Below are 12,785 nucleotides of genomic sequence, written 5' to 3' on the forward strand. Positions count from 1 at the left end.
GAAGCATGCCCTGCTCACTGTTTGCCCTTATAAACTTTGTGAGTTTTTCTGTGGCAACACTAAATCATTGATAGTTGTTCTGCTCTTAGGATGTTCTTGAGGACCACATTGTTGTTAATGTGTTTACCTCATATGTTTTACAAACGGATAGCAAGTTTGTATTTCTAACCCACTGAAAATGGATAAACCATATCTGTCTCCTTTTAAGTATCAATTTATTATATTTAATTATAAATCTCTATAGTCCTTAAATCTTTAAATAATATCTTTACACTTTCCTTTATACATAGTTCAACTATTTTAATAATAAGAAATGTATGTTAAATGTGCATATAAAATTAGATGCCTCAAAATGTAAACTAATAAGAAATATTTATTATGTAAATGCTTCATCCATATCCTAAATAAAAACTGTCTCATGCAGGGTTACTATGATACTGAAAAATTTATTCTATGTGTGTGTTTTACCATCCTTATTTTGAATAATTCAAGTATCAGAAACCCATGTAATAAAGGAGGGAAAGAGGAATGGAAATCATTTTTGAAGCCCATAAACAGGTGATCAAGAATCAAGTGCCTATAGATCTGGTGCAGTGGTTAGGGCTGCCTCTAGAGCCAACACTGCCTGGATTTCATTCTTACCCCTGATACATCTGAGCTGCATGATCTTAGGCAAATGATTTAACCCCTCTGTTCCTCAGCTTTTTCACCTGTAAAATGGGAAGAATAAAAATTAGAATACACCTATCCTGTGGAGTTCTTAGTAGGATTAAACTAATAATACATAAAGTGCTCAGAATTTTGCCTCTATAACTGAGAGCTGTTATTGTCACGGAGACAAAATAGGCAAAAGAGTGAGGCAGGTTGGATACCTGCAGGAATGCTAAGTCTGTGTGCATGCTGGGCCTATGGAAACCTAGAGGGCCATTGTCTCCTTTAAAAAGGGCAGAGATCAGAACAAATCTACCCCATCATTGACAAATGTGAATGCAAGGCCCATGTATTAGTTTCATGTGGTTGCTATAAGAAATTACCAAAAACTGATGGCTTTAAAAAATGTATTCTCTCACAGTTCTAGAAGCCAGAAGTCTGAAACCGAACTGTCAGCAAGGCCACATTTCCTCTAACAGCTTTAGGGGAGAATTCATTTCTTGCTTTTTTTGTTTTCCCTAGAGACGGTGTCTTGCTATGTTGCCCAGGTTGGCCTCTAGCTCCTGGGCTCAAGCCATCCTCCCACCTGAGCCTCTGAAAGCACTGGGACTACAGGCATATGCCACCACACCCAGCCCATTCCTTGCTTCTTCCAAGTCTGATGGCTGTTGGCATTACTTCGCATTCCTTGGTTATAGGCACATCGCACCAATATCTATCTCCATTTCACATACCTTCCCCTGTACGTATCTTTTCCTCTTGTGTATCAAATTTTCTTCTTCCCCTCTATAGATACTAATCATTGGATTTAACACCCACTCAGATAATCCAGAATGATCTCTTCATCTCAAGATCCTTCATTACGTCTGCAAAGACCCTTTTTCCACACCAAGTAACATTCATAGGTTCTGGGCATCAGGATATCTTTTTGGGGAGGGTGCGACAGCACCAGTATTTAGAATCTTCAACCCATGGCACCAGTATCCACAATCTTCTGATTTTTTTAAGCATAACGAGAAATCTAGACTTTTATGAGCAACCTTCCAAAGTTTACATGTTGGCTCAGATATAAAATATAACACAGGAAATGCAAAACTAAGGACCCAATTTTGTTTTCTAGGGAAGTAGTTTTTACAGCATGAAGACATAAAAAGGTCACAATTTGAAAAAGTTGAGTCTGATGCTCAGGTGCCCAAATAACTATTCAACAAAGCTGAATAACAAATATCAGGTCAAGACAGGATGGTTATCCATGCCTTTATTCCCAGCTATTCAGAAGGCTGAGGTGGATAGCTTGAGTCCAGGAGTTCAAGGTTGCAGTGAGCTATGATGGCCCTATTACACTCCAGCCTGGGTAATAGAGCAACATGCTGTCTCAATAAATAAATAAACAAATTTCAAGTCGATTACAATTGTCTTGGTAGAGTTTTGAAAGTCCGTTGTATTTAAGAAACACAAATAAAGTTGATCCCAGAGAGTTAAAACATGCATATATGTCTTTATATTTGCTTGTAACTTCAGAATAAAGACAGTAAAAAAAAGTATCATTTTTACCTCTGTAAGAACTAGACAGGACGGGTGTCAGAAGTGAAATACATTACACTGTTTTTTCTATTTTTTTCTAATCATTTTGTTTGAACCATATCATTTTATTACCTCTTCAAAAAATAAATTTTAAAAATCAACTTTTCTTTAAGTCCAAATGTCTAACACTTGTTCCTGGGCACAGTGTAATTAAACTTACATTTGTAGTTCATGGAGCCAATATAAAGATTTTGCCATGGCTCGTCCATCATTAAAATGTGGTGTTGGTACTCCATACACATTAAACCTATGGAAACTTGATGGGTTATACTTTCGGTTCTTTGCCTCTCCTGTGGAAAAAGAAAGGAAGACTTATGATTTAAGCAACACAAATAACCTTATCTTGCAAGATGCACGTTATGTTCTCATTGACATTGAAAATGAGAATGGAACAAAAAATGAAATTGTAACAGTGCAGAAACTGCACAGATTTAGCTAATAAAGACATAAGCATTCCCCCATGTGAGCTGGGAGACTGGTGGGATGCTACACACAACAATACCTTGTGTTAATATCTGAAAAGCTATATGTAAAAAACTCCAAAGTCTCCATCAAAAAACTGTTAGAACTAATGAATTTGGCCAGGCACACCAGTGGCTCATGCCTATAATCCCAGCAATTTGGGAGGCTGAGACTGGTGGATCACTTGAGGCCAGGAATTTGAGACCAGTCTGGCTAACATGGTGAAACCCTGTCTTCTCTAAAAATACAAAAATTAGCTGGTCGTGATGGCATGCACCTGTAATCTCAGCTATCTGGGAGGCTGAGGCAGGAGAATCGCTTGAACCCAGGAGGCGGAGGTTGCAGTGAGCTGAGATCATGCCACTGCACTCCAGCCTGGGCAACAGAGTAAGGCTCTTTCTCAAAAAAAAAAAAGAAAAGAACTAATAAATGAATTAAGTAAAGTCAAAGAATACAAAATCAACACATAAAAATCCATGGCATTTCTATAAAAAATAACAACCTAGACAAAAAAGAAATCAAGAAAATAATTCAATTTATGATAGCCTAAAAAAAAAAAAATACTTAGGAATAAACTTAACCAAGGAGGTAAAAGACCTGTACACTGAAAACTATAAAACAATGATGAAAGAAATTGAAGAGGACACAAATAAAATGAAAAGATATTCCATGCTCATCGATCAGAATAATTAAATTTTCTTAAAATGTTCATACTACCCAAAGCAAAATACAGATTCAATGTGATCCCTATCAAAATTCCAGTAGCATTCTTCTCAGAAACAGAAAAAAAAATCCTAAAATTTATATAGAACCACAAAAGGTTCTGGATAGCCAAAGTAATTATAAGGAAAAAGAAAAAACGTTAGAGGCATTACATGTCCAGATTTAAATTATATTATAGAGCTGTAGTAATTAGAACAGTATGGTACTGGCAACAGACAAACAGACTAGTGGAACAGAATGGAGAGCCCAGAAATAAATCCAAACATATACAATGCACTAATTTTCAACAAGGGCAGCAAGAAGAAACAATGGAGCAAGGATAGTCTCTTCAATAAATGGTCCTGGGAAACCTGATTTCCACATGCAGCACCATACACAAAAATCAACTCAAAACAGATTAAAAAAAAATAAATGTAAGACCTGAAACCATAAAACTCATAGAAGAAAAAACAGAGGAAAAATTTATTGACATTGGCCTTGGCAATGGTGTCTTAGATACAAAAGCTCAGACTACAAAAGCAGAAATAAATAAATGAGACTACATCAAATTAAAAACCTTCTGCACAGCAAAGGAAACAATCACCAAAATGAAAAGGCAACCTATGAGTTGGGAAAAAAATACTTGCAAACTATATATCTGATAGAGGGTTAATATTCAAAATTTATAGAAAATATGTAACTCAATTCTTTTTTTTTTTTTTTTTTGAGACAGAGTCTTGCTCTGTCGCCCAGGCTGGAGTGCAGTGGTGTGGTCTTGGCTCACTGCAACCTCCACCTCCTGGGTTCACGCCATTCTCCTGCCTCAGCCTCCCAAGTAGCTGGAACTACAGACGCCTGCCACCACGCCTGGCTAATTTTTGTTTTTTTAGTAGAGACGAGGTTTCACTGTGTTAGCCAGGATGGTCTCCATCTCCTGACCTCATGATCTGCCTGCCTTGGCCCCCCAAAGTGCTGGGATTACAGGTGTGAGCCACCGCACCCTGCCATGTAACTCAATTCTTAAAATGGGTGAAGAACTTTAATATTTAGAAAGTAAGTAAGGACATTGTATGGGAAAAGGACATATCAATGATGAAAAACGCAGGGTCTCCACCATTGTTATGGAAATCCTGAAGATCAAGGGAGGTATGACAATGATTTAGATCCCTGGCAGCACTTTCAACTATGCTAAGATTTGAGAGGTTTGGTGTTTTGCACTTGTTCGATTTTGTGCGATCATTAGAACATCGCGACCCTCATATTTCATTGTAATAATTTACCTCATATTAGAAACATTCAAAGGGTGACTGAGGGCTAAGAACCCAGCAGAGGAGTCTTTTTATTTAAAATTGAATACTGTGCTTTTTTCTTTTCAAGTCTTGATGTGGTGTTAGTTTTCAATTTCAAGATAAGAAAGTAGGACTGAAACTAGAGAACAACCAAGAAGGTAAGAAATGATGGAGTAAAGACATTCAGCCTCACTAGTAATTCAAATAATGTAAATAAAAACAGTAAATGTCTTGTTATTGAAATAACAAGAAATTATAATTGTCTCTTAGTTAAACAAAAATAAAGAAGACTGGATAAGCTCATTATTGGATAAGCTCATTTCTCCATATGTGGAGAAATGGATATTCTGATACTCTGGGTCTAAGGGCAAATTGGGCAGTAATTTGAGCTGACAGTTTGGCTCTAAGAGTAAAAATTTCTCAGAAATCTAGGAATGTAACTTAAGGAAATAGCCAACCACATTTACAAAGGTATATAAACAATATGTTTTCGTAATAGTGAAAATATAATGTAGATACTGACATGAAAAGACATTCCAAAATATTTCATAAGACAAAAAAAAAAAAGCAAAAGGAAAAAAGTATATATGATGTGGAATAAAATGAACATACATACTGATATATATAAAAGTGCAAAGGAAAACATCTATGAAAGTATTATCGGCCGGGTGCAGTGGCTCACGCCAGTAATCCTAGCACTTTAGGAGGCTGAGGCAGACGGATCACCTGAGGTCAGAAGCTCGAGACCAGCCTGATCAACATGGTGAAACCCTGTCTCTACTAAACATACAGAAATAGCTAGGCGTGGTGGCAGGTGCCTATAATCCCAGCTACTTGGGAAGCTGAGGCAGGAGAATTGCTTGAACCCAGGTGGCAGAGGTTGCAGTAAGCTGAGATCATGCCACTTCACTCCAGCCTGAACGAAAGAGCAAAACTCCATCTCAAAAAAAGAGAAAAGAGAAGAAAGAAAGAATCATCAGTGTGAGATAGAGAATTGTGGGAATTTTTTTGTATATTGTATATTTCTATATAGCTTTCATTTTATAAAAGTATCACTTTAGTAATGATTAAAATTAAGTTATTTTATAGTATTAAGTGTATTTTAAATGTTGTAGATCCATATTTATTGCTATTTACATATTATTTAAGTAAAACATTTCAAATATATAGAGCAGGCTCCCTAAAAGCATGGAGAGTAATAGCCTGTTTATTTAATGATTAATGATTTAATGGCTCAAGGATGGGGGTTAGAAAAAATGTTCAGAGAGAGGAAGTGAAGCAAGATGGCAGAATAGAAAGCTCCACCGATCATGTCCCAGTCCTGTGTCCCAGACCTATACCCGCCCCCCACCCGCTACAAGGACACCAAGTTGACAACTATCTACACAGATATGAGTGCCCATCTCAAAAATCAGGTGGGCAACTCATAGTACCTGGTTTTAACTTCATAGCACTGAAAAAAAAAAAAAAGGCACTGAAGAGATAGAAAAAATAGTTTTGAATCACGAACACCACCCTTCCCCAACCCCGGCAGCAGCAGAGTGGTGTAGAGAGCTTCTCCTGGCACCAGGGCAGGGAGAACACAGCAATTGTGAGGTATTAAACTCAGTGCTTTCCTGTTAGAGCAGAATGGAAAACTGAACCAAACTCAGCTGATGCCTGTCCACAGAGGCAGCATTTAAATCAGCCCTATCAAAAAAGGAATTGCCAATCCCAGTAGAACGAACTTGAGTGCCCGCAAACGTCGCCACCAAGGGCTACAGCACTCTGTGTCTCCAAGTAACCTTGAAAGGTGGTCTAGGCCATAAGGACTGGAACTCTTAGGCGACTCCCAGAGCAGAACCAGGCCCAGAGACAGTGGACTAGGGGCGGGACACATGTCATACTGGGACACCAGCTGGGGCAGCCAAGGGAATGCTGGCATCACCCCTCCCCTAACCCCAGGCTGCAAAACTCAGCTCATGGCTCCAAAAGGGACCCCTTCCTTCCGCTTGAGGAGAGGAGAGGGAAGAGCAGGGAAGACGTCACCTTGCATCTAGGATACCACCTCAGTCACAGCAAGATAGGGCACTGGTGGGACTCAGGAGGCCGCCATTCCAGGGTCTGGTTTGCAGATGACATTTCTAGACACATCCGGGGCCAAAAGGGAACCCACTGCTTTGAAGGAAAGAACCCAATCCTGCCAGCATTCATCACCTGCTAACTGAAGAGCTCTTGGGCCCTGAATAACCAGCTGCAGTTATTCAGGGCCCAGGTAGTACATCAAGGGTCTTGGGTAAGCCTCTTAGACTTCCTGGCTTCAGAAGAGACTTAGCACATTATCAGCTGTGGTAGCTACAGAGCAAAACTCCTTCTGCTTGAGAAAAGTAGAGGGAAAAGTATAGTAAAGAGGACTTTGTCTTACACCTTGGGTACCAGCATGCCCACAGGGGAGTAGAGCACCAAGTAGGCTCTTCGGGTTCCCAATTCCAGGACTTGGCTCTTGAAAATAACATTTCTGGACCTGCTCTGGGCCAGAGGGGAACCCACTGACCTAAAGGGTAAGTATCAGGCCATTAACCTCAACCTGACTTAAGAGACCTTGGGCCTTAAGAGAACATTGGTGATAGTCTGGCATTATTCCTCATGGCCTGGGGTGGCGGTGGCTACCCGGTGAAGTTCCTCTGCCTTTGGGAAGGGGAGGGAAGAGTGGGAGAGACTGTATCTTGTGGTTTGAGTGCCAGCTCAGCTGCAATACAATAGAATACCTGGTAGACGTCTAAGGTTTTTGACTCTAGTCCTTGACTCCCAGACAGTACTTCTGTACCCACCCAAGGCCTGGGGGACCTCACCACCCTGAAGAGAAGGACACAGGCCTGGCGGGCTTTGCCACCTGTTAATTGTAGAGCCCCAGGACCTTGAGTGAACATAGGCTGCAGCCAGAGGTTGAGTACAGCAGGACTTGGGTGAGACCAAATGCTACACTAGCTTCAAGTGTGATCCAATACAGTCAGCAGTGGTGGCCACAGGGGTACCTGTGTCACTCAACCCCCAACTTTAGGTGGCTCAGAACAGAGAGAAAGACTGTATGTTTAGGAGAAAGTAAAGGAAAAGAACATGAATTTCTGCCTTGTAACCCAGGGAATTCTCCCGGATCTTGTTCAAGTTCATCAAGGCAGTACCTCTACAAGTTTGCAAAAACTAGTGTTACTGGGCTTGGGGTACCTCTTAAAGCAGATACAGCTTAGATCACCACACCCAAGTCCTTTCATATATCTGGAAAGCATTTTCAAGATGAACGGGTACAAATAAGCACAGACAGTGAGAACTACAATAAATATCTAACTGTTCAATGCCAGACACCAAGGAACATCTACAAGTATCAACACCATCTAGGAAAATATGACTTCACTAAATAAACTAAATAAGACACCAGGGACCAATCACGGAGCAACAGAGCTATATGTCCTTTCAGACAGATAATTCAAAATAGCTGTGTTGAGGAAACTCAAAAGACATTTAAGATAACACAGAGAAGGAATTCAAAATTCTATCAGGTAAATTTAAGAAAGAGACTGAAATAATTAAAAAGAATCACGCAAAGGCCAAGCGTAGTAGCTCACACCTATAATTTCAGCACTTTGGGAGGCCGAGGCGGGTAAATCACCTAAGGCCACGAGTTCAAGACCAGCCTGGCCAACATGGTGAAACCCCATCTCTACTAAAAATACAAAAATTAGCCAGGCATGATTGTGCCTATAATCCCTGCTACTGGGGAGGCTGAGATAAGAGAATCACTTGAACCTAGGAGAGGGAGGTTGCAGTGAGCCAAGATCACACCACTGCACTCCAGACTGGACAACAGAGTGAGACTTCATTTCAAAAAACAAAAACAACAACAAACAAAAAAAGAATCAAGCAGAAATTCTGGAGCTGAAAAATTCAATTGACAAACTGAAAAGTACATCAGTCTCTCAATAGCAGAACTGATCAAGCAGAAGAAAGAGTTAATGAGCTTGAAGAGAGGCTATTTGAAAATACAATCAGAGAAGACAAAAGAAAAAAAATTAAAAGAATGAAGTACAACTAGAAGATATAGAAAAATAGTCTCGAAGGGGCAAATCTAAGAGTTGTTGGCCTTGCCAACCAAGATGGCTCACGTTTGTAATCCCAGTACTTTGGGAGGCCAAGGTGCAAAGATCACTTAAGCCCAGGAATTTGAGACTAGCCTGAGCAACATAGTGAGACTAAATTTATTATTTTTTTATTTTATTTTATTTTTAAAGTTATTGCCCTTAAAGAGAAAATAGACAAAGAGATAGGAGTAGAAAGTTTATTCAAAGAGATAGCAGAGAACTTTCCAAATCTAGAGAAAGATATCAATATCCAAGTACAAGAAGGTTATAGAACACCAAGCAGATTTAACCCAAAGAAGGTTGCCTCAAGACATTGAATAATCAAACTCCCAAAGGTTATGGATGAAGAAAGGATTCTAAAAGCAGTGAGAGAAAAGAAACAACATACAATGGAGCTTCAATAAATCTGGCAGTAGACTTTTCAGTGGAAACTTTACAGGAGAGAGTGCCATGACATATTTAAAGTGCTGCAGAAAAGAAACTTTTATTCTAGAATAGTATATCTTATCTGGTGAAAATATCCTTCACACATGATGAAGAAATAAAGACTCTCCCAGGCCAAAAAATAAAAATAAAAATAAAAAGCAGAGGAATTTCATAAATACCAGACCTGTCTTACAAGAAATGCTTAAGGGGGTACTTCAATTTCAATCAGAAAGAAAAAGAATATTATTAAGCAATGAATAATCACCTGAAGGTGCAAAACTCACTGATAATAGTAAGCACACAGAAACACACAGAGCAGTATAGCACTATAACTGTGGTATCCAAACTACTCTTATCCTGAGTAGATGGACTAAACAATGAACCAATCAAAAATAATAACTACAACAACTTTTCAAGACATAGAGATTATAAGAAGATATAAATAGAAACAACAGAGTTAAAAAGGTAAGGGGAGAATGTTAAGACATAGAGTTTTTATTTTTCCTTGTTTGTTGTTTATGCAAATAGTGTTAAGTTGTTATCAGGTTAAAATAATGGGTTTAAGATAATATTTGCAAGTCTCATGGGATTCATCTTTGGGACCCAAGTATTTTTTAACATACGCAAATCAATCAATGGGATATATCATATCAACAGAATGAAGAGTAAAAACACTGTATGATCACTTCAATTGATGCTGAAAAAGCATTTGATAAAATTCAACATCCCTTCAACATTAGCAGTGGCTAATGCCTGTAATAATAATAGTAGCAATTCAACATTAGCAGTGGCTAATGCCTGTAATAATAAAAACCCTCAACAAGCTGGATATAGAAGGAACACACCTCAGTAAAATAAAAGCCGTACACAACAGAATCCCAGCTAGGATGATACTGAATGGGAAAAGACTGAAAGTTCTTCCTTCATACTGGAAGTCCAAGCTACAGCAATCAGACAAGAGAAAGATATAAAGGGCATGAGAATTGGAAAGAAAGAGGCCAAATTACCCTTATTTGCAGATGATATGATCTTATATTTAGAAAAATCTAAAGAATCCACAAGAAAATTGTTAGAACTGATAAATTCAGTAAGGTTACAAGATACAAAATAAACATACAAAAATTAGTAGCATTTCTATATACCAACAGTGAATGATGTGAAAAAGAAATATAAAAAGTAATCCCATGTATTAAACACAATAGCCACACATAAAATTAAATATCTAGGAATTAACTTAATCAAATATTTATATAATGAAAACTATAAAACACTGATGAAAGAAATTGAACAGGATGCCAAAAAATCAAAAAGCATTTTATGTTCATGGATTAGAAGAATCAATATTGTTAAAATGTCCATACTACCAAAAGCAATCTACAGATTCAATGCAATCCCTACAAAAATAGCAATGACATTCTTCACAGAAATAGAAAAACAATCCTAAAGTGTATATGAAACCACAAAATACCCAGAAAAGTCAAAGTAAAACGATTAAAACTGGAGTAATCACGTTACCTGACTTCAAATTATACTACAGAGCTGTAGTAACCAAAACAGCATGGTACTAGCAGAAAAACAGACACATAGATCAATGGAACAGAATAAAGAATCCAAACAAATCCACACACCTACAGTGAAGTCATTTTTGGCAAAGGTGCCAAGAACATACACTGAGGAAAAGACAGTCTCTTCAACGAATGGTGCTGGGAAAACTGGATATTCATATGCAAAAGAATGAAACTAGACCCCTATCTCTTGCCATATACAAAAATAAAATTAAATGGATTAAAAACTTAAATCTAAGACCTCAAACTATGAAACTACTACAAGAAAACATTGGGGAAAATCTCCTGGACATTGATCTGGGCAAAATTTCTGGAGTAATATCCCACAAGCACAGGCAACCAAAGCAAAAAAGGACAAATGGGATCACGTCAAGTTAAAAAGCTTCTGCACTGCAAAGGATAAAATCAACTAAGTGAAAAGACAACCTACAGAATGGGAGAATATACTTGCCAACTACCCATCTGACAAGAGATTAATAACCAGGATATATAAGGAACTCAACTCTATAGAAAAAAATAATAATAATCTGATCAAAAAAGTGGACAAAACATTTAAATAGACATTTCATCAAAAAAATAAAAATAAATAGCAGACATATGAAAAGGTGCTCAACATCTCTGATAATCAGAGAAATGCAAATCAGAAGTACGATGAGATATCATCCCACCCCAGTTAAAATGGCTTATATCCAAAATACAGGCAATAACAAATGCTGGTGAGGGTGTGGAGAAATAGGAACCCTTGTACACTGTTGGTAGGAAGGCAAATTAGTACAATCACTATGGAGAACAATTCGGAGGTTCCTCAAAAAACTAAAACTTGAGCTACCATATGATCCAGCAATCCCACTGCTGGGTATATACCCATAAGAAAGGAAACCAGGCTGGGAGCAGTGGCCAATGCCTGTAATCTCAGCACTTTGGGATACCAAGATGGGTGGATCACCTGAGGTCAGGAGTTCAAGACCAGCCTGGTAAACATGGCAAAACCCCGTCTCTACTAAAAATACAAAAATTAACCAGGCATGATGGCAGACACCTGTAATCCCAACTACTTGGAAGGCTGAGGCTGGAGAATGGCTTGAACCCAGGAGGCGGAGGTTGCAGTGAGCCGAGATCACACCACTGCACTCCAGCCTGGGCAACAGAGCAAGAATTCATCTCAAAAAAAGAAAAGAAAATCAGTATATCAGAGAGATTACATGCACTCCTGTGTTTGTTTCAGCACTGTTTACAATGAGATTTGGAAACAGCCTATGTATCCATCAACAGATGAATGGATAGATTACGATGAACCTATAAAGAAAATGTGGTACATTTACACAATGGAGTACTATTCAGCCATAAGGAAGAATGAATTCCAGTCTTTTGCAACAACAGGGATTGAACTGGAGATCATTATGTTAAGTGAAATAAGCAAGGCACAGAAAGACAAACGTTGCATGTTCTCACTTATTAGTGAGATCTAAAAATAAAAACAATTGAACTCATGGACATAGAGAGTAGACGGATGATTATCAGAGGCTAAGAAGGATAATGGGGGTGGCAGGGAAAAAAACTGGAAAGAATGAATAAGAACTACTACTTCATAGCACAATAGGGTGACTACAGTCAATAATAACTTAATTGTACATTTTTAAATAACTTAAAGAGTATAATTTGATTGTTTGTAACTCAAAGTATAAATGCTTGAGGGGACGGATGCACCATTCTCCAAGATGCACTTATTTCATGTTGCATGCCCATGTCAAAACATCTCATGTACCCCATAAATATATATACCTACTATGTACCCACAAAAAAAAAATAAGAATAATCTTTAAAATGTTCAACTTCTCAACTGTAGTTATCGCTAGCTAATGGGATTTCAAGGTTACATTTACTCTTTCTTCATTTTTTAATATTTAAGTTATCTACAATTATAATGTATTTTTATAATAAAAAAAGGTACTTTCCTTATGAGGGAAAAATTAAGACCATATTTAAAAGAT

The 12,785-nt window shown here is 38.1% G+C and overlaps 1 protein-coding gene across 1 annotated transcript in view; it reads right to left on the reverse strand.

The window, feature by feature from the left end:
* The window catches only part of EFHB (EF-hand domain family member B), a 61,215-nt gene that overhangs the window by 24,564 nt on the left and 23,866 nt on the right, over positions 1-12,785 (reverse strand). Inside the window, exon 6 of the mRNA XM_033212773.1 lies at positions 2,396-2,525. Within this exon, the coding sequence (XP_033068664.1) occupies positions 2,396-2,525 (130 nt within the window). The remainder of the gene's footprint in view (positions 1-2,395; positions 2,526-12,785) is intronic.

Source organism: Trachypithecus francoisi, unplaced genomic scaffold, assembly GCF_009764315.1.
Source record: "Trachypithecus francoisi isolate TF-2019V2 unplaced genomic scaffold, Tfra_2.0 Lachesis_group0, whole genome shotgun sequence".
NCBI lineage: Eukaryota > Metazoa > Chordata > Mammalia > Primates > Cercopithecidae > Trachypithecus > Trachypithecus francoisi.